The sequence below is a fragment of the Xenopus tropicalis genome, chromosome 3, assembly GCF_000004195.4.
Source record: "Xenopus tropicalis strain Nigerian chromosome 3, UCB_Xtro_10.0, whole genome shotgun sequence".
In the NCBI taxonomy this organism is placed as follows: Eukaryota; Metazoa; Chordata; class Amphibia; order Anura; family Pipidae; genus Xenopus; species Xenopus tropicalis.
In genome coordinates, this window is record NC_030679.2 from 56,903,876 (window position 1) to 56,924,975 (window position 21,100).

A 21,100-nucleotide genomic window follows, 5' to 3' on the forward strand; every position below is an offset into this window, starting at 1 on the left:
GTGTATTTGCTACAGAATTTATAGTTTATATAAATAAGCTGCTGTGTAGCCATGGGGGCAGCCATTCAAGGTGGAAAAAAGAAGAAAGGGCACAGGTTACATAGCAGATAACAGATACATTCTATACACTACAATGGGGTTTTATTTGTTATCTGCTAAGTAACCTGTGCCTTTTCTCCTTTGAATGGCTGTCCCCATGGCTACACAGCAGCTTTGTTCACTAAACTATAGTCATGTTTTTAAAGCAAATACACTAGTTGTACCAGTGCAGGGCAGCAGTACATTATATTGTTATTACTTTTATACACTTTAATTTTTTGGTGTTACTGTTTCTTTAAAATGCACATTTTTTACCTGTGAAAGAAAACAGAAACCATCTTGTTTCCTTAACTCCATCTTGTTCATTTAATTTAATATTAGAGGGGTTTGAAATATGCTGTTGGCCAACTGGGCCCCACTGCCTGCTCTGCTTTTAGAGATAAGAGAGCTAACTACTGATAAGAGTGTTTCAGAGCATTCTATATTATGAACATGAATTGTGACAATAGTCAGAGTATCATTTTGGAGACAGCTATGTAAGGACTGTCTGTATACTCTCTTAGTACGAATAAACATATCTACAAACAAACTGGCCTGCCAACAGTTTCACTTTAACATCCCCAAGTTTAAGTAAACAAATCAAGTTTGTGAGAAAAAATCTGCAGCAAAAACTGCAATGTTTTTCACACTTCCATTACTCTTAATTGTAGAATTGTTATGAAAAAACTTGTCAAAATTGGGCCAGTTGTGTTTTGTCACAAAAAAATAGCACACAAATGAAATGGAAAAAAGTCATGTTATTGCCACCCAAGGCAGGGCCAAGTGTGACTAGTGTGACACCTCACAGACCATCTCTGTGCTATGAACGTTGTATTTCTTGGAGGGGGTTTCAGTAGAAATAACACTTTTCTATTTGTTTTCTAAACCTGGACAAGGAACTCTGGAATCTGTAATAAAGTGAAAGAAATTGGTGGAACATATACCCCAAATGTACTTCATTGCAGTATTTGGGGAGGATCTAAATACAGGAGTTCACAAGAACACTCTCTCAGTCTGGGTAGTCTGTAGTTGTAGTGCATGTCTGTCTTAATTCAGCAGGCTAAATCCTAAATAATCGATATTTAGGATAAGAAAATGTATTAAAGAAAACCAAAGTGTGATATAAGAAACTTTCTTTCTCCTGAAGAACCCCTCTTTTAGGTAACTGTACAACTCCTCAGTTAGGTCTATAAACAAACTGCTTTTCACTTCTTTTGCACTCACCTGCAGGTATTTTATAATGTCAATTATATGTAAGGCTGCATGTAGGCCATGGCTCATTGACCCTGCACTCACAATCACACATTTGGCTGCACACTGGATGCAAAAATAACCCTGTTACTTATACATCCAAACAAGTACATGTTTGCTGCATTCATTCCTATAAAACTCAGTATTACCATTGATTCTGAGCAGCTAGAGTGGCAAGCATACATCATTTTGTCTTATACGCAGAGCTGCTGTCTTAGTTTTAACCTATCTCCTGACCTTCCCGAAATGAAGCAGGTGCACATACTATGTAAACCCACATATATAAATGAGTAACAGGACCAAACACAAGACTTTTATCTTAAACTCCACTGGACTAGTAAAAACAAAATACTAATTGGCTACTATGACTTACAAGAGTGATACCAAACATTACCAATTATTATTAATGGTAAACTTGGCATAAAAAAATGAAAGCTTTCCCAAGAGCCGAATATTTACCATATGAGTATTTCATGCCACAAAACACTTCAGGCTTTCCCAGTACTTGCTCCTTGCACTCACATTTCCCTGAAAAGAGTGAAAAATAAAACCAATCAGTTTATATTAGACATGTTTTGCCAAATATAATCACTTTCCCCAACATATGGAAGAAACATCTGCTCTGTAATTAGTGTGCCATATGGTTCTAATTTGATTGATGTTAAATTCCTTATAAATAAATGTGCATCCGAAGTGGTAATGTGATTTACTGACACTGCTGCTGTCTGTGCTTTTTCATAAGTAAAACAGTGATATAAGTCCAAGCCCAGTAAATGTCTCCAGTATCACAGGGCTTACCTTGTTAAATGGAAAGTCCCTCATATATTACTTCCAGTTAAAAGGAATCTAAACACCAAAAGGCAATGTTGTCTTATAATTGAAATTGCAATTCTAAGTAACTTTCTAATATAGATTAATTACCACTTTTTAGCACTATCAATATTATTTGTAAATTTATCATGACTATTAAATGCAATATCACTTTTTCTATTTCTATACTGCCTTGGTGGTTCTGACTTTTGAAACAATGTAGCAGAAGCCAGATGATTAACAGACCTATGAAGAAGCATGCATAGTTGACTTTGCTACTGCTTCAAGAGACAAAATCTACTGTCCAGAAAGCAACAGAACAATACTGATTTCAATTACTAATGCATTTATAAATAATTTTATTGAAATGATTTATAAAAACTTTTAATAAATTTATACTGACTACATTTTATTTTGGGGTTTACATTCCTTTTAACTGTGTCACTTTTCTACCATACAGGTTAACTGCCTACTAGTACATTTTTACTCTGATGTTTCTTTTATCCCCCATATCCAAACTCTTGCCAATTCTTTTCAACTGTGCAACAATGCCCAAATGTGTTATTTGCTCAAAGTAGAAGCTGCCTAATTGTTGTATGAAAATCTTTATTTATATAGGTCTAATCATGTATGCAAGACTGTGCATTTTTACTATAATTAATAGTAGAGACAGATGGAACAAACACTGCAGCAAATAAATATATACAGAGTTACAAAGATTAAGTGCTATACCAAGACAGAAGATGCAGGTCCCTGCCCTGTAGAGTTTCCAATCTGTTATCCACTTTGTATATTATAATCCACCGGTGACTAATAGGTGCGAACCCTGTGGTTTATACTAATAATTACCAAATTAAGGAGATTTTTGCCTGCTTTTCAAGAACCCCAGATCATTTTCTTGGAAGACTAAAGGCACACAAAACTGTACAGATTATTGCTGAATTGAGTTTAGTACTAAGCACCTATGCATACTATATGCAGGCAATATAAGCTTGTCTTGTCGCTGATTTCCCTATTCTTTTCAATGATCAACAGCTTTTCTGTGACCACAGCCACAATGATATTAGGTCAAACCCCCTGCTGGTTTCTTGTAAAAAGGTCTGTCAGAGTGACAGGTGGCAAAGATAACGAAAACCCGATTCTGCGAAGCCGTTGGGCCTCATGTCTGTACAGCGCACAATGCAATCTGCTCATTTTTCCACTGAGGGTACCCTTTTTTTTTTTACCCTTTTTTTCTTCATGGCTTGCCGTGTGATATTCCTAAACTATCAGGGAACTGCAGCTCCTTTACACAAATGAAAAATAATGCAGCTTCTTTGCTAGGCTGGTTGGCAGCACAAGGGCTAAGCCAAGAGGCAAATTAGTGGCAAATTACCTAACCATCTTTCATTGTGTATACATAGATATCAACAAAATGTCATTAGAGTGATAATGATCTATTCTGGGTATTTTGGGGACCTTATTTCTTATAAACATTTAGAGCAGTGTGATTGCAAACATTCTGCCATCCACATGACTTCCAGCTGGGCAGGCAGCAAACTGCCTGTAATTGCCCTTCCATAGACTTTCATTGTAGTTGAATGAAAATGACTTAGAGTTAAAAATTCCAGCACTGCATCATTATCGATCCACTGCCAAGGGGATAGTTAACATCTTTGACTGTACCATAAGATGGAAAAAGAATCCTGACATTACTTCCATCTTTAATGCAGAAGGTTGATACAGAGGTCCCTCTGGGACTCAGTTACTTCAGTGTAAGGAAGCATTATTTAGTTACATGCCCACTATGCTTTAACAAAGGGTAGCCATGATTTCATTCACAGGTTTTATATTACTAACTGAATAGCAGATTAAAACAGTAAAATAATAAAAATACATGTGGCATATTTAATTCTTGAAAAAGGTTGGGAAAATTAGCAGATGTGAACTCAAATAAAAAGTGTGGGAAAGCTAGCAAGCTATGATGTGGCAATTGAGGAGCCAAATGCCTATTGTATTCTTATTTTGAGCCAACACCCATTTGATAGGTTGAGGATAATAAAGTACCATAATCACTCGCCTGCACAGGATGTGTTTGGCAAAAGCTCTTCTGATAAAAAGTACATTAGTATGGGCCTTAACCCAAATAAATATACACTATTAGTACAAAAACCTGTTATACTGCTAGCAAATATTCACGTGGCAATGTTACGTGTCCTGTTTTATAAAGCAGTGTAATAGTCCTATAACAAACTATGTATGTATGTATAACTGTATTTATAAAGCGCCACAAGGGTACGCAGCGCTGTACAATTTTACAGAATACAAAATTACACACAGGGAGGACAAGTGTTATAATAAATACAATAAATATATATATAAATACAAAGGGAGTAAGTGCCATGTGGTATGAGACACAGTAGGAAAGAGGTCCCTGCCCCATAGAGCTTACAATCTAAGTCGTTGGGTAACATACAGGCACAAATTGGAAGGTAAGAGTGCAAATTGGAAGGTAAATTGGTATCACTGTGTTAAAATATGAATTCCTTAAGCATGCCAGTTTCATAGCAAAGCACCATCAATCAATCTATCTATCAGTTTTCCATATCTTACTATTAGCTCTTTTCTAGCAATTCACTATAGCATTCAACTTGCAGCTCTATAGCTGTTGTTGAACCACATTATCCAGGATCCTGGAGGTGCAGGTTGGACTTCCCTGCTGTTGATGCATAAAAATAAATAGTTAATGTTCCTCCTGAAACCTCAGCACAGGTGCATGGAGAACAGCAGCACTCCCTAGGCTGACATTCCAAAGAGAGTGAAAGCAAACTGGGAGCAGCCCCCAGTCAATCCAATAATTAGTAAAAGGAATGTTTGTGCAGTCCAACAGAAACAAACCGCAGCGAGTGCATTTTTCATTGACATAATTGAACCTTAATGGAATATTAAATTAAAAAAAGGATTATGAAAACCACAATACTCGTTCAAAGACAGTAATTTTATGCCCTGTTAGGCAATAATGAATAAGCTAAAGAGTACAGAATACTGACAGTTCTACAATTTACTTATAGAGACTGGAGTGGAACAAACAGTATTTTTCATACTGGGTGGTACAGGAAACTTACAGCAGTGTGCAGTTTATAGACTTACATTTTGTTTTTTCTGTTTTTTATTCAGAATGCTATGTCTGGCAGTATTTGTGCTGCCTATAGCCTGTTAGCTGGCCTATTGCTCTTTTGGAAAAATGTAGTACCTACACATTCCTCTCAACTGTCCCGATTTTCACAGGACAGTCCCAATTTTGACAGCTCAGCCTTCTTTCTGAAAAGTCCCTTATTTCCTTTTGATCTCCTGCACTGAACGCTTAAAAAGATACAATGTTTCACATACTTAATTAAACAAGTATTATTTGGCAGAGAGCCCAGAAACTGATACTCACAGCGTAAAGGGCAATTTCACCCTTTTTAGCAAAACTTGATAACACATAAAACAAGACCCCAAAACCCCCAGAAAAGTGTTCAAACTTTAAATAACCTGCCAAATTTTGTAAAATGGGAGGTATTTAGGGGTGTGGTCAAAAAAATTGGCATGGTCAAAAGTTTTCTTTTTGTCCTTCTTTACATATTTCAAATGTTGGAAAGTATGCCTACGTTCTTGGCAGGGGAAGGATTAATTGGTTGCCTTTGCATCAGCCTGTTTGTGCACAATCTCATCCATTCCTTGGTGATTCAGTCACAGGTATTTCTGGCAAAACTGAGTAACTACCTAGACTAAAGCAGTTTTTGGTCCCAGAAGAAGGATATTAATGAGCTGAAAAGAGTGCAGAGACGTGCAACTAAACTAGTTGGAATGGAAGAATTTAGCTATGAGGAAAGACTGTAAAGGTTGAGGTTGTTTTTGCTGGAGAAAAGTTGCTTGCAAGGGAACTTGACTACTTTGTACAAGTACATTAGAGGGAATTTTAGTCAGATAGTTGGGGATCTTTTTCCCAAACAATAGATCAATGAACTAGAGAAACTGGTATACATAGTTTATATATGTGAGTGTCTTTATAGGTATTGACTGTGCAGTCATTTGGAGGGTTGGACTTGAAAGACATTTGTCATTTTTAACCAAAAGTAACTATGGAACACAGATCAGCCCTTTCAGGTCTGTGGACAAGCTAGTGAAATTTTTATTAGCAAGGTCAACAATGGAAGAAAAAATCTTGCAGGTTCTTTGACATACAGGGTCAAACATGGCCTCCAGAGAACATGCATCATCTAATAAGTTCAAGCAGATATAATGAGTAAGATATAAAAAATGTATGTTACTCTATGGGGATGTATTTCGAAATTTTTAGGATAATAAATTTGTCAAGGGGATTAAAATAGGACTATGTTTAAGAAATGCTGGGATTTCTCACATACCTGCATGTATATTTATTTTTATTGTGTTTGTCACTATGTAATTCATTACTGATGTTATCAAAATCTATATTAAAAAAGCATGCATTGGTTTATTTGTACTATATATTACCTCTAAACCTGGGCCTTAATGACATTGCTTAATTATTTTGTGCCTAATTAGAGCGCCCTCCATATTTTCAGTATTGTTCCTGCTAAAGAAACTTTCGGCACTGCGTATATGTATAACAGAAGGATAGCACAGCAAGACTATTTCCTTGAGATAAAGAGGATTGCAGCAGACTGAATGTGTTATTTCTATAGTTCTGTGTTTGTGTTTCTGGAGGAAAACATTTGGATTTCTACAAGGTTGCCTTCCTTACGTAATAAATCACAACTACCTTTAAAATGAATCAGCTCCAGGGTCACTGTATAAACTATTATAAAACAGTAGGAAATATATATATATATATGTCTAGAGATGTCCATGTAATAAAAAAACAGTGTTAGGCCATCCCAATGTAAATGTGCCTTTGGTAGGCTGGTAGGCTTGCATCCAGAACAGGTGGTACATGGGAGTGCTCAGAGAATGCTTTCTAACATGTGTGTCAAGAGGTTGGAAGAATATGCCTGAAAGCGATGGATTACGCCTGTCCTTGATTTTTTTACTTGGGGCATCACACAGTAAATTGTGTCTTCCATTTGTTTTAAACAGTAAGAACAGTATGAGTGTATACTGTACCTAATTGCAGTCAAACAGGAATTCACTCTAGACTGATAAGAGCTTTTTACTGACTGGATTCTATAAGAGGAGCAAATTTTCAAAGAGTATTGTGTATGGTGTAATTTATAACAAAATTATCATGAAAAACACAGTACTGTTACAGATGGATATATAACAGCAACACATTATTTTAGCCAAACTATATAAATTATACATATATATTATATTCCAAATCAAATTCCACAAAGAAAGTTCTGAAATGTTATCACCTGTGAATGTGCACTTTTATGTGTCAAGAACTATTTACACTGTATTTTTCTTCAGCATGTTTTGTGGGAATTACATTTTTGAGCTGCAGTCCTATGCCAAGTTTGTTACCAACTCAACAGAAGTGAAGGATTACTAGATCAGAAGAAACTCTTGGAAAAGAATCATCTGGATCAGGAACTGCACATTTCTTTCTGATTCAGATATGCTACTTCTTGTGCCAAGATCTTTATGAAGATAAATAACACTTGGACAATATCATACAGAAAACAGTGAAAGGGAGGGGGGTTTGGGAGGGGGTTAAATCAGTCTTATACAAAGAACCAAATGCTTATTTATTTAATATTAGCTTATTAAACTACAATTTTTTTTTAATTGTGGGGATAGTTTTGTGTAATAAAATTTCACACTGTAATAAATATTCCCTGCATTGCACTAAAAACCTAAAAAGCATTGCAATTGTTACATAGTTACACATTTTGATCTGTCTGTCTACTCTTAACTACCAAGTTGCAATGCTTTCCTAAATGTATCGGTTTTTATAAAAATTTGTGAAACCTTTGAAAAATTGTTTCAAAGCTTCCAGTCTATAGTATCTTATCTCCTACAGGGTACAAGATAACCAGAAAAAAGCTAGGGGTCCACTAAACAGTTTGATGCCCAATGTGCATAGTCTTACCTAAGTATGTGGCATGTAGGTGCCCAAAATGAAAATACCTCCATATGATCTATCATTTCTGTCATTTAAGCTCCTACTAAATCAACACATTTACTGCATTTTATGGGGGGTAAAGCTACAATAAAGTACATTCACCCCAGAAAACCATTTATTTTTGTAAAGTACAAATTCCCCCAAATCCAAAATGAGTACACATGTCTTTGTACTCCAAAGTATCAAACCACAAAGCTTTCCTCAACTCAAAGGTTCTAATTTGCAGCATGTTATCTCCCACTTATCATTAAGCACCAAGATAAAACATACTAAATATGAACGCCAGGGGTCCAATGTGACACCCAATGTGTATATGTATGTATGTATGTATAACTTTATTTATAAAGCGCCACAACACAGCAGCGCTGTACAATCTTACAGAATACAAAATTACACACAGGGAGGACAAGTGATATAATAAATAAATACAATAAATATATATATATATATATATATATATAAGTGCCATGTGGTATGAGACACAGTAGCAAGGAGGTCCCTGCCCCGTAGAGCTTACAATCTAAGTGTAGAAGTATACTATTTTTAGGGGCCCCAAGTGAACATGATGGACCATTTCTGTCATTTCAGCTTCTGAAAAATCAAGATATTTGCATTTTATTTAGGATAAAGCTACAAGCAGTACCATGCTGCAAAGATTTGCTGAGTGAGGTGCAGTGAGGAATGCTCTGACATGTATGTGGGAGAAACAACAATTACACAACACATGGTGCAGTACAGAAGAGCCAGCTCCTCTGGTTTCAGCTGTGTAGCTACATCTAAAGGAAAAAGGACACACATTTGAAGACTACCAAAATCACATTCTGTACAGGGAGGAAGACTGGTTCAAAAAAGATATTAAAAAATCCATATATGTGAAAATGGAAAATCCATGTTGGATAGAGGTGAGGGGGGTGCGACATCTATTGTCTGCCACATACAATTATGTTTTGGCCCCTCTTCCTGGATATATTAATAACATCTCATAGCTCCAATCATGCTAATACAATCAGCACATTACCTTCATGAGATCCCTGACTTCATGCTGATTAAGCTAATCATATTATGTTGATTGGAGCAAGATTTCAGGGTATTTAACTCTAAAAAGATAATTCTGAATTGAGCAAAATGTGCTCAAGAGAAAAAAATACATAAAGTCCAATTGATTTCACTTATTACTACATATATACTCTTATTGTGATATCTGTTGGTTGACCACTCCTGGGGTGGGTAACAATGGTGTTTAACTGCCTCCATATGTGCAAGATATGAGGCCAAACTCTTTAGTTGTGTTACCGTTTCTATCCTGGTGAATATTAATAACTGTTTTGCAATGGTCCTCAGAGATCTTCTAAGATCAGAACTGGATAGTAAGGCAGAAACTAACATCATCATCCCATTGACTGAAACAGACTCTGATTTCTCCATCAAATGAATCCTAGACTTTCACATTTTGCCACACACAAATATGTAAGATTGGATCATTTAATCAAGTAATAAATTAACTAGAATTATGTTTGGACATACCTGGGCAGAAATATTGAAAATAGAAAAGGGCTTCACAAACATTCAAGTACTACTGTATGTTAACACTTTAGTTCCCAGGACACACAGATCCTACTTACATACACTATACACTTTTGCTTTAAATATTCATGGGAATAATTACCTGAATGGCGAAGAGCAGAAAATCCTTGTTCATCTTCCCAGGTCCGGGATAGCTGACTCTCATTATACACAGACAGCAGTTCAGGAAATTCACGGTACCAGTCAATGTCCAGACTGTTAAGTGGAAGAATGAGATTGTTTAAAAGGGAACTCCAGCTTCTGAACCAAAATTTGAGAGCCCACACAACACAGAAATTCATAATATATCTATAACTGTAATTCTGTTACTTAAAGCGGACCTGTCACCCAGACAATAAAAGCCCTTTTCAAATTAAACATGTAACCCAAAGTCATTTTTTATTAACACATCTATACCCATTATATACGCATTTAAGAGTCCCAGCTGTCAATCATATATTGCCTGCCCCACCTCTATGCTGTAGGCAGACAGTTACTTTCACTTTCAATTCAGAACTTTTTAGATGTCTCTGCCCTCCTCACATTCCCTCTCCCTCCTCACCATCTAATTGTGTAACCAGTGCATGGATATGGGTATCAGGTCCCCCCTATACTGGCACAGAAATGAGATTTTGGCAGGGTGCCTTATTAAGGGTGCCTTAATAACAGTGTCCACAAAATGGAGCCTGCCTGTTATCTGCAATTGTGAATTCCAGGGCTGAAGGAAATACTTTTAAAATAACTTATATAGTGTAACTGAAGTTTATTTTGCTTGACAAACACAATAGAAAACAATTTGTAATTATTTCTTAGAGTAAGTAAAAAAGTATGAATAAATGCAATTTTTATATGCTGAAACACTGGTTGAAAGGAGTCTCTTGCTCAATGAGCAGGAGCTAGCAGGGTCAGTTATTCTGTGGTAGGAGAACAGCAGCAGTATAATGAGGCAATCAGCTGGGTGACAGTTAGAAAATCTAGTGCGGAGAAAAGAAAAAGGGAGGTTGTTCTGGGGTTTGTGCATCCCAACAGATTTGCTGGATTGTGTGAAAAAGATGGAAGAGTGAACTCTGGGCTGTCAGTTTTAGATGGGGGCTGATCTCTCTAATACCTGGGAGACTAGTTTATTATAGGGGGTTCAATTATAAAAATGATCAGCACACCAGAGGCCGCCCCTTTAGATTAGAGGAGTGGAACTTTCATTTGAAGCATCGTAGGTGGTTTTGGGGTTTTAATGGGGGTGTTACGGTCTGTAGTATGAGTAAGCCCATAGACTGCTAGTACCAACCTTTTAGGTGAAATAGAATCCTGACAACCCCAGTCTTCACCAACGCCCTTTTGGGGCCACAGACTTTCTGCTGTGGGGAAGACAGGGATTCTAAACACTGCCAAGGTTCATACAAAAATGTGGTACAAAAGGGATAAGGCAGAGGCAACATCAGAATCAGGCAAATGATCAAAGGCAGGCAGCGGAAATTCCGACTCAAAAACCAGTAGAGCAAACAAAACAAGGCTATAGCTACAATCTAGAAACTAAGAACCAGCTTGGGCAATGAAAGCAAACAGAGTAGCACCCGGGGACCGGCGTGCCTAAAGGTAAGAGTGTGCACCGGTCTTCCAGCACTCGTAACAGGTGGTTTTTTACAGTCAGGTTGTGGAATGGCCATCTGAGTGATGGCAGCAAGCATAATATCCAAAGCTACTGCGATACAAAAATCTACAGTTAGTAATGATGTTGGTATATATGGTTTATGTATGTGAGTGTATAACTAGGATGGTATGTGTGCGCGCAGGGGTTCGCTTGGATCAGCTGAACATGATGGACTATGGGCTTTTTTCAACCTAATTTAGCTATGTAACTTTGAAATCCAGCTGCAAAACAATTTTTCTCTTTCTGCATCATTTGAGATCCTGTCAGGGGAGGAGGGACTAAAACATTGATGTTACAAATTGTAATTACTTCTCCACAGCTAACAGACATGTTCCTTTCCTCATTGACATCAAATGTGCAGGGAATTTGGGGATTTGGAGGATGCAGGCTGAAGGACAGGTGACTACTGTTATTTATTTATTTTTTACTCTAAAAGCAGTTAGCCAGATCAGCAAGAGAACAAAGGGCTAGGCTTAGGTAACTGTTCCAAACCATATTATTACATTAAAAATCATGAAAAGGCTGCATAATTGATGTATATTGCAAAGTTGCTTTAAATTATGTTTACTTTTCAAAAATCTTGTGTTTGGGTAGAGTTCCCCTTTAAAACAACATAGTGTGTGTAATGGAACCTTACAAATTGATAAGCGTAAATGTACTTAAGATGGAGAATTATTATTCATCATTAACATAAATCAAATTAATTTGGGATTGCTGGATCTAAATTATCTTAATGCTGACAGGTGAAAAGGGTTGGAAGTTTTTTCAGAGAAAAAAGGGCAATGTAGTTATCATTGCTATATATAACCACTGGTATCTGATCCAGGAAAATGACTGATTTCAATATTTTTTAAGGTCATGAATCAACTCCTGTAAGGCCACTCTTACTTTACTTTCTTTTGTTACAAGCACTTTAGCAAAAGGTAAAATGAGGAAAATAGGGTATTTTTCTTTACTTAAACTGTAGTTTTATGAAATATGCTATCTATGCTGTCCCAAACTTAAATTAAGAATTGTAAATGTAGGAACAAATTGGCTACCTGAATTAGATAAACAATCTAGTCTAACAAATCAACCAATTTAATGAGAGGTAAATTGTAGTACTCTGAAACATATAATGTATAAGTTATTAAAATAATTTTAGGTCTCAATGTTTCTGATCCATTTTAATATATGGAGTAATAAATGGAGTAATAAATCTGGTATAAAGTTTTAAGAATCTAGGTACACATCATATTTTTTAATAAATTCTAGGCACGCATAATATAAACATTGCAGAACTTACTTGGTGATACAGTCTCCAGTAAATGGATCACAACTGCCTGCACAGTCACATGGCCTGCAACCATACTCTCCAAACCCCCAGTAGCCAACCATGCACTGATCACAATGAGGACCAGCCACGCCTGGCTTGCATGGGCAGTCTCCATTTGTGGGATCACATAATGTGATGTTACCAAAGGGAAGTACAGCTGATCCAATGGGATGGCAGGAACATGCTGTAAATATAAAGATGATGTTTTAGTTTTTGTGTTTAAGAAACAGAGCATCTGCTTGAAACACTAAAGGATTGATCTAGCTAAGTAGTGTCAATTTGTAGATAAAATAATATACTGTAAATAAAGCAGAATTTTATTAAGCACGAGAAAGTAGTACACAGTTAATGAGTCACGGCATACACTTTATATCAAAAGCATTTGGCAGAGTGCTCTAAACAAAATTATTTGGAGGTCTCCAAAACTCCTGCTTATGATATTTGCTAAGAAGTCTGCCAAGGCTTTAGGTGACACACTTGGCTCATAAGCCTACAGATATCTTGGTTTGGGTAAGCTTTTCAACATGGGTGATTTATGTGCATTGAGAGATATTTAAAATCCAATAATTTAAAGGGAAAGTGAAGCCATATTAAACATCCCTCACATGCCTGTAGGCTATATCAGAACAAAGACTGCATACAAAATTTGAGTGGCTTCATAATACTGTGTAAAATAAGTATGCAAAAATGTAAGCCTTGGCTTACTCACCCACCGCTCCCCATCCCAGTAAGCTTAACTCCATGTGTGCCTGCTAAGTTTGGGCTCAGTTTCCACATGATTACTCTATGTCAAAACTGTCTAATTAATTAATGGTGGTCAATTTGGCAGCCAAAACAATGGCTCAGGAGTGTTGCTTTGCAGTATAACAGTATAAAGTGTTGGCACTGCGCTTTAAGTTAAAGTTAACATGAGTTCAGTGAATAGGGCTTGTGCTGAACATATTTTTTGCCTATTGTTTTATTAAGAAAAATATGTTTTTATTATACTTTTAGATAAAAATATCAAGCAGGGAAATTGCCACTACTTTATATTTGTAACTTCCTTGTAAAGTAGTTAATTATATTACCACTACACCAAAAAAACCCTGCATGATGGGCTTGCTGTACATACAGAGCTCATTACCTATAGTTTAACTAACGGTGGTCATACTCACGCCCTTAAAAGTGTATCTCCCCCCCGACTGAGCTGGCAGGTTATTGTTATGTGTACTGGGCCCTCAGTCCAGCCTGTCCAACCAATATCTCAAAAATATGTATCAGGCAAGTCTGAGAATCCCTTTGGGCAATGATGAATATCGGTGCATTGGTGTGTTTATTGTTTGATAGGTCTCTGTAGACCTGTGGTGTGATCCAATTGTTTGCGTCCAGGGCGTCGATCAGATTAGTATGATTTGGACCAGTATTTGAGTGGCCAAACTGGGCAAATATCCATCCACTTCTTTTACCAACCTGCCAAATGAGTGGATCTTTAAATGTATGGCCAACTGAACTCAGCTAATAACAGGTTAGGAAGTAAGAGTGAAACTAATACAGTGGTGAATGATACTCAAGCTAAGGTTTGTGCTTGGGGACCCCAAGTGACACCCATCCACCACTCCTTTGTATAAGTGCTGTTGAACATTGTCAGTGAGTTACAGCTCTTTGCACAGTTAGAGCAAAAATTATGATGATCACCATTAAAACTGTTTTTAATTTGCAGTAAACTAGGAAATGTGCTCTGAGCAGGTGGGTGAGTCAGTGGGTGGAATGTAATGATGTTAAACCAGTTTAGGTGTAGTTTGTAGTTGCACGGTTGCAATATTTTCCCACTAGATAAAAGAAAACAGATGATGGTAAATTGTAAGCTGATCCTGCCAAGAATAGAATGTAAATGGCTAAAAAGTAAATCTGTATCAGGGAAAGTGCAATTTATCCAAAATCAACTTATTATAGTTGCTGTATAGCTCTAAACTAAATGCTTTGCAGTTTCATAAATTTTTAAATATGTAAAAATGCCATCAGTTTCCAAGCAAATCTTTACACTGTAAACTCCTATGAGCCAGATTCTCTCCATGGATATTATAGGACTCATTAGAGACTCATTAGGGCTCAAGGTGCAAAGAGCAGTACTGTCAGTGTCAGGCACAATCATGCCCTGTTATGGTGTTAAGTACAGGCCTCTCCTGAATCTTACAGTCCCCAGCACTTCATGACTTGCACATCTAAATTAGTGCTGTCCAACTTATTACATACAGTGGGAAGATTATCCCTCTTACAGCATGCTTGAAGGCCAGTTTAAATGAAAATGATGATGTCAAACAATGAAGTCTATGGAACCGTTAAGTAAACTGGGGGCTATAAAAGTCTTTTGGAGGGCCACATTCGTTCCACAGTTCTCCAGTTGGATAGCCCTGATCTAAATTATGCTTCGTCTATGGGAACACCCACTTGTTAAACTGTCTGTGACAAATGCAGGCAGTGGTACATCAGAGCAAGGCACATCTCTTTGTGCTCCATGTTACATCACAAAGAGCCATGCTTCACGGTTTTGTGCTATTTTGTGCACTTTCACTTTGTAACACCATAGAATGAATGTGTTTTTTAGTATCTGAAATATGACGGGTCGATAACACTTATTGCATGCTTTTTTTGCGTTAAAAAGCATGCGATTATTAAGTCCTGATTCATCAAAGTCATTTCGCATGCGTTAATTACCTCACATGTCGGTAATTCTCGCATATAAATAATACTAATGCATGATTCACAAACACGTATGAAGTGTTAAACGCGCTAAATATCGCATTAGTCTGAGCGAATATTAACACCTACTTGGGGCAGGCAGTGCTTAAAGAAAATTGTGGTTCCTGAGCTTTTGGCAACACAACATGGACTTTGCAGTGGGATTTTTTCAAGTATGTGTTGGCCCTAGAGTGATGCATCCTCCAGTTTTCAGGGAAATGGTCATTTTCAGAACAGTTTTCCGAAAGTAATGGTTACATGCATAAAAACGTGCGCTAATATAGCACACGGCGAAAATATATCACTCGCAGCGGGAAATAACGCACGCGGTGGGAAATAATGAAAGAAAACCGCTCTTTGCGAGTTAGATAACGCAAAGAACATTGCTTCTTAATTATGACATGTGTCCTGTTAGTGAACTGAGTGTTAAGTCGCAAAAAATAAGAAGCGATAAAATCTTTAATGCATGCTATAAATAGCGCTTGTTTTATCGACCTTTAGCGAATCAGCCCCAGTGTATCTATTGTCCCGGATCCTGCCCACCCACAGCCGCGTCTGCATTGTAGGTGGCATTGGAGGGCAATGGCAGTAACAAACTCCCTGACACTGGCAGCACATCAGAGTGACAATGAAGATGTTTTTTTTTAACTTGCACCCCAGATTAGCTGCATCCTAGGCAGCTGACTATTTCTCTTATCCCTAGTAATGTACTGTTAGCTGCACTGGTAAAACTGGTGTGTTTGCTTAAGAAATAGCTTACATTAATAAGCTGCTGTGTAGCCATAAGGGTAGTTATTCTGAAAAAGAAGAAAGGGTCCAGGTCATGCCTCCCAACTGTCCCGCTTTTAATGGGACAGTCCCGCTTTTCATAATTCAGCCCGCTGTCCCAGATTTTAGTTTAAATGTCCCGCTCCTTCCTGTGACGTCACGATTACACTGCTCCGGGGCGCACCGAAGTGCAATGTGAACGCTGCAGCTGAGATTCCAAAGCCGACAGGATAGATGAATTACTGGTGCCCTTTGGCTTTCTATGGCTTCCCACCCCCCCTGCTGCCACAGTATGTATATTAGTTACTCACAGCCATCCCTTCTGGTCTCCTGCTCCGAACCCTCCGATTCCTTCCCCCTCCTCCAGGTAAAAGCTTCACCAAACTAACGCTTTTTAACTGCTTCCCCCCGCCATTCTCTGACTGCAGAGCTCTCCCCCTCAGTCTCCTTCATATTACTCAGAGTTATCCTGAACCTTGAGGCCAATGTTACCCCAGCCCCAATCTTCCTTACTGGTACAGGATGGGACCCCTAATGGGGGACAAGTGTATCATCTATAGTACCTTTGCAGGTTCTGTTAGCTACAATTCCCTGCACCCATCAACATCTAAAATGCATTCTGCACCTCCTATTATTTAGCTACAATTCCCTGCACTCATCAATATCTAAAATGCATTCTGCACCTCCTATTATTTAGCTACAACTCCCTGCACCCATCAATATCTAAAACGCATTCTGCACCTCCTATTATTTAGCTACAACTCCCTGCACCCATCAATATCTAAAATGCATTCTGCACCTCCTATTATTTAGCTACAACTCCCTGCACCCATAATTATCCATAAAACATGCTGTTAATTGATGGTGGTATTTACAGTTTAGCAATAAAAGTATTGCTGAAATGATATTGCCTTACACATTTCACTGTAGTCACACTTATACTGTACACTGGAATGCTTGTGCAACAATGAATTGTGTGGTAATTGGGGCGTAGCCACAAAAGTGGGCATGGCCAAAAATTGCCACGCTGCGCGCACCAAGTCTTTTTGTCCCTCTTTTCATTTTTCAAATGTTGGGAGGTATTGTCCAGGTTACATAGAAGATAAACACTGTACAATACAATAGGTTTATATCCCTATGTGAGGGAATAAAATCTATTTAATTCTACAGATTTTATCTATCTAACCTGTGTCATTTAGCCCTATTTCAATTTAAATGGCAGCCCTCATTGCTAGACAGCAGCTTATTTATTTGAACTATAGTAATCTTTCTATAGCAAACACACCAGTTTTACCCAGGGGCGGGCCAAGCCGACCGGGTGCCCTAGGCAACCCAGTCGGCCACCACGCCCCCCCCCCCCCCCGGGGTGTGATGCGATGGGTCTTTTCTTTGTCATTGCGATGGGTCGACCGGGCCGACCGGGCGCCCTAGGCAACCCAGTCAGCCACCAGGCCCCCCCCCGGGGTGTGATGCGATGGGTCTTTTCTTTGTCATTGCGATGGGTCGACCGGGCGCCCTAGGCAACCCAGTCGGCCACCATGCCCCACCCCCCCCGGGGTGTGATGCGATGGGTCTTTTCTTTGTCATTGCGATGGGTCATTTCTTTGTCATTGCCCCCACCGCTTTTGATTAACGGTGGGGGCAATGACAAAGAAGAAGGACTAGGGGTAGGCAGGAGAGGCTGTAGACTGGATGTGGTCCTCCAAATGATTTTGATGACCCCTAGTCTTTCATTGTATGACATCATAATTTCAATATAATCTGGCCCTCAAAAATGCTGTATGAGAATTAATTGGCACTCTTTATGTAATAAATTAGACAACCCTAATATATTGCAAAGAACAAGTCTTTGCTTTCTGGCAGTGGCAAGTGGGGTGGGGTGTCTGGCAGCAGCAGGGCCCTGCAGATCAGGTCGTCTGGTGAGCACAAGGGTCTTCAGTCTGACACAGGCCCATACACAATTCTGTGTGTGTGGATACATTTAGACTTTAGATCAGTAAAATGTTCATCAAACTTCTTAAAAATGCCAATACTGGAAAGGTACTGAATAAGTTAACACGTAGGTTATACAACACTTTTTGCCTAGACATTTGCTAATATTAGGAATATTAGCCACACAATTGGCACCACTTCTTATATTTCATTTTGGAATTAGATCAAGCTAAAATATGATAAATGTAATTATTGCTTTAGGTTATAGAAATGAGCCAAACAGCATTGTATACATATATAAATAGGCACATTTAGAGGTAATTAGAACAAAAGTTATTGGAAAAAGCACATCATGAAATTTATGACCAAATTATCTATTAAGATAAAGGAACTTAATAACTACAGAAAATGTAAAATACTTCTGAAAGTTCCAGTGAATGACTTGCAGGGACATAACCTTGGCCCAGTGGGCCCTCCCTCCTGCTCTAATAGACAAAATTAAAGTTGTCACTCTCCTGGCAGCTTTTACAGGAATGACCTGTGCTCTGATTAGATCAGTCTGCCACTTGTTCAGCCCTGTGAAGAACAAATGAAGTATATGGGATGAGCTTGCCTACTTCCTTTGTGTACAAGTGGCCAAAAGTAGTGTATGGGGTATAATGTGGGAATCACTGTGTCAAAAAATGTGCAATTCAATGTTGGGGGTAGCAGTGCCATTAAACGTTAGGAGTCACTGTGCCACTTTATGCTGGGATCTAACATGCAATTTAATAGTATGGGTCATTGTACATTTTAGTGATAGGAGTCACCATGCCATTCGTTACTGGGATTTAATATGTGGGGCAATGTGCAATTTAATGATGGTAATCACTTTGAGCCTCAGTGAAATGTAATTCTAGGACATATAGCACATATTCTGATGGAAGAAAAATAGCCCCAATCCGCCAAAAGAAAAGTGGGAAAAGAGGCCAAGAAACCTGTTTATATGCATGCTTAAAATAAAAAAAAATGTATTAAGCATATTAAAAATATATAATAGACTAGGTTAAAAACAATTAAAACCAACAAAGTCACCCCAAAATGTCATCCAACAATCCGTACCACCCCAACCACAAATGCTACATGCATAAAGCCTGGACAGGAGCCAAATGGTTCACAGACACACATCCAGATGCTTCTCAGTATTTAAATAATTATAGCACAAATAGTCCCACCAAAACTACCTAACCAGCTATAAAAAAAACTTGAAAATATGACTCAAGTATTTAGAGCATCAGTCATCAAAAATACCAGTACCCTTAGTAAACAGTCTAAAGGCAGGGAGCATGGGCTTGGGGGGGTCACCATCCTCCATATGTATTGACATGCAGGCTTCGTCAGGAGTGGCACACCACCGCTCACATTCTGCTGGCACACCAGTATGCACGTTGCCTTTATTTAGCTGGCACAATATATGCCTTTGTTGTGATGGTTAATTAATATGTACTTAGGGTTGCCACCTGTCTGGTTTTGACCTGGACAGCCTGGATTTTGGAAGGGCTGTCCGGGTCAAAACCTCCTGCCTGGTTTTCCAAATTAGAAGAACCGGGCAGGACTCACTAAGACTAATGCAGCAATCGTCTAATCGCAGTCATAGCCCCGCCCAGTGGCATCACGGCCCTGCCTCTTTCCCGCCCCTGTGACATCATAGCCCTGCCTCTTCCCACCCAGTGACATCTCTGCCCACCCCCTGCCCGACTACAAATGCCAGCAGAGGTGGCAACCCTATATGTACTGCCTAGAGTTTGTATTATTTTATCAAGTTGCTATGTAAGCAAGCTGTGGAATTAACAAATTTGAATGTGGTTTGTGAGTCCTTGCCACCTTTTTCTCTGGGGTGGGCATACAATGCCCTTGCGCAATAGTGATCAGTAAAAAAAAAAAACAATGAAAAAATATACAAATACAATTATTTTGTTGGAAGAAATAAGAGCTTAGGTACTTTATTCATAAAATTCTCTCCTGTGCATCTTTCAGTATGACTGATGAAATATACTAATACTTTCTGAGATACCAAACAATTTATGGCATTCTTAACTTATGAAAGCTATTCAACTTTGCCTGGCAGCATTTGCAGACACATTCCTGTCATGAAATATTTACTTCACAATCCATCCTTCTGATATGAATGCTAATACCATAACATCCATATGAGCTGGAATAAGTTTCTGGGAGAAGACTATCAGACCTTATTTGGTTGGTGGGTGCCCACTCAGCCAGAGATCAAAGTGCAAGCTATTGTTTACAACATTTTATTAGAAATCTCCAGCAATACTGAGCTCTCTGTACAGCCAACTGCCCACACATGACGATGCAAGCATATCAAATGGTAATCACAGTAATTTGGCCTTAATTTCTCTTAACTAATAAACAGGTCCCACAGTAATAATACTAAATTCTAAAGCAAACCCTTACCAAAATCAGCCCCAAACTAAATGCACACTGAATCCTAGACAGTATGCTGCTGCTTAAACTGTCTGCATTGTGTGAAACAACTCTGTAAACTTATTTGAATATTGAAGAATGTGTCACAAGGCCCAACAAAGTGACACCAACAGTGTTACAAAAGTGTTACACCAACAAGCAAACAGAATTTAGCATACAACACACAAATTATATACACATCTGATCCAGTTGTGCCCGAAAGCTACATTTATTTACAGACAAATAAATATGACAATTGTTTAATTTATTTTATTTTTATTGTCAGGTCATTGAAATGCACATAAATCCTGATGGCAATTAAAAAAAGAAAAAAAAAAAGGACAGGGAAGCAAAGACCTCCCAGATTTTAACTTGTCATACTGAAAGGATACACTCAGTTACACATAATGAAAATAAACTCAACAAGGAGACAAAGCAAACAAGTGCCACTCAGAGCATCATGAAAGCAATCACACAAGAAGCACAC

At 38.2% G+C, this 21,100-nt stretch overlaps 1 protein-coding gene across 1 annotated transcript in view; it reads right to left on the bottom strand.

Moving 5' to 3' along the window:
• Positions 1-21,100, bottom strand: part of ntn4 (netrin 4) — a 108,419-nt gene that overhangs the window by 2,762 nt on the left and 84,557 nt on the right. The window contains exons 6-8 of the mRNA XM_031898913.1: positions 12,703-12,916; positions 9,873-9,985; positions 1,789-1,857 (exon numbers count right to left, since the gene is read on the bottom strand). Of these exons, the coding sequence (XP_031754773.1) occupies positions 1,789-1,857; positions 9,873-9,985; positions 12,703-12,916 (396 nt within the window). The remainder of the gene's footprint in view (positions 1-1,788; positions 1,858-9,872; positions 9,986-12,702; positions 12,917-21,100) is intronic.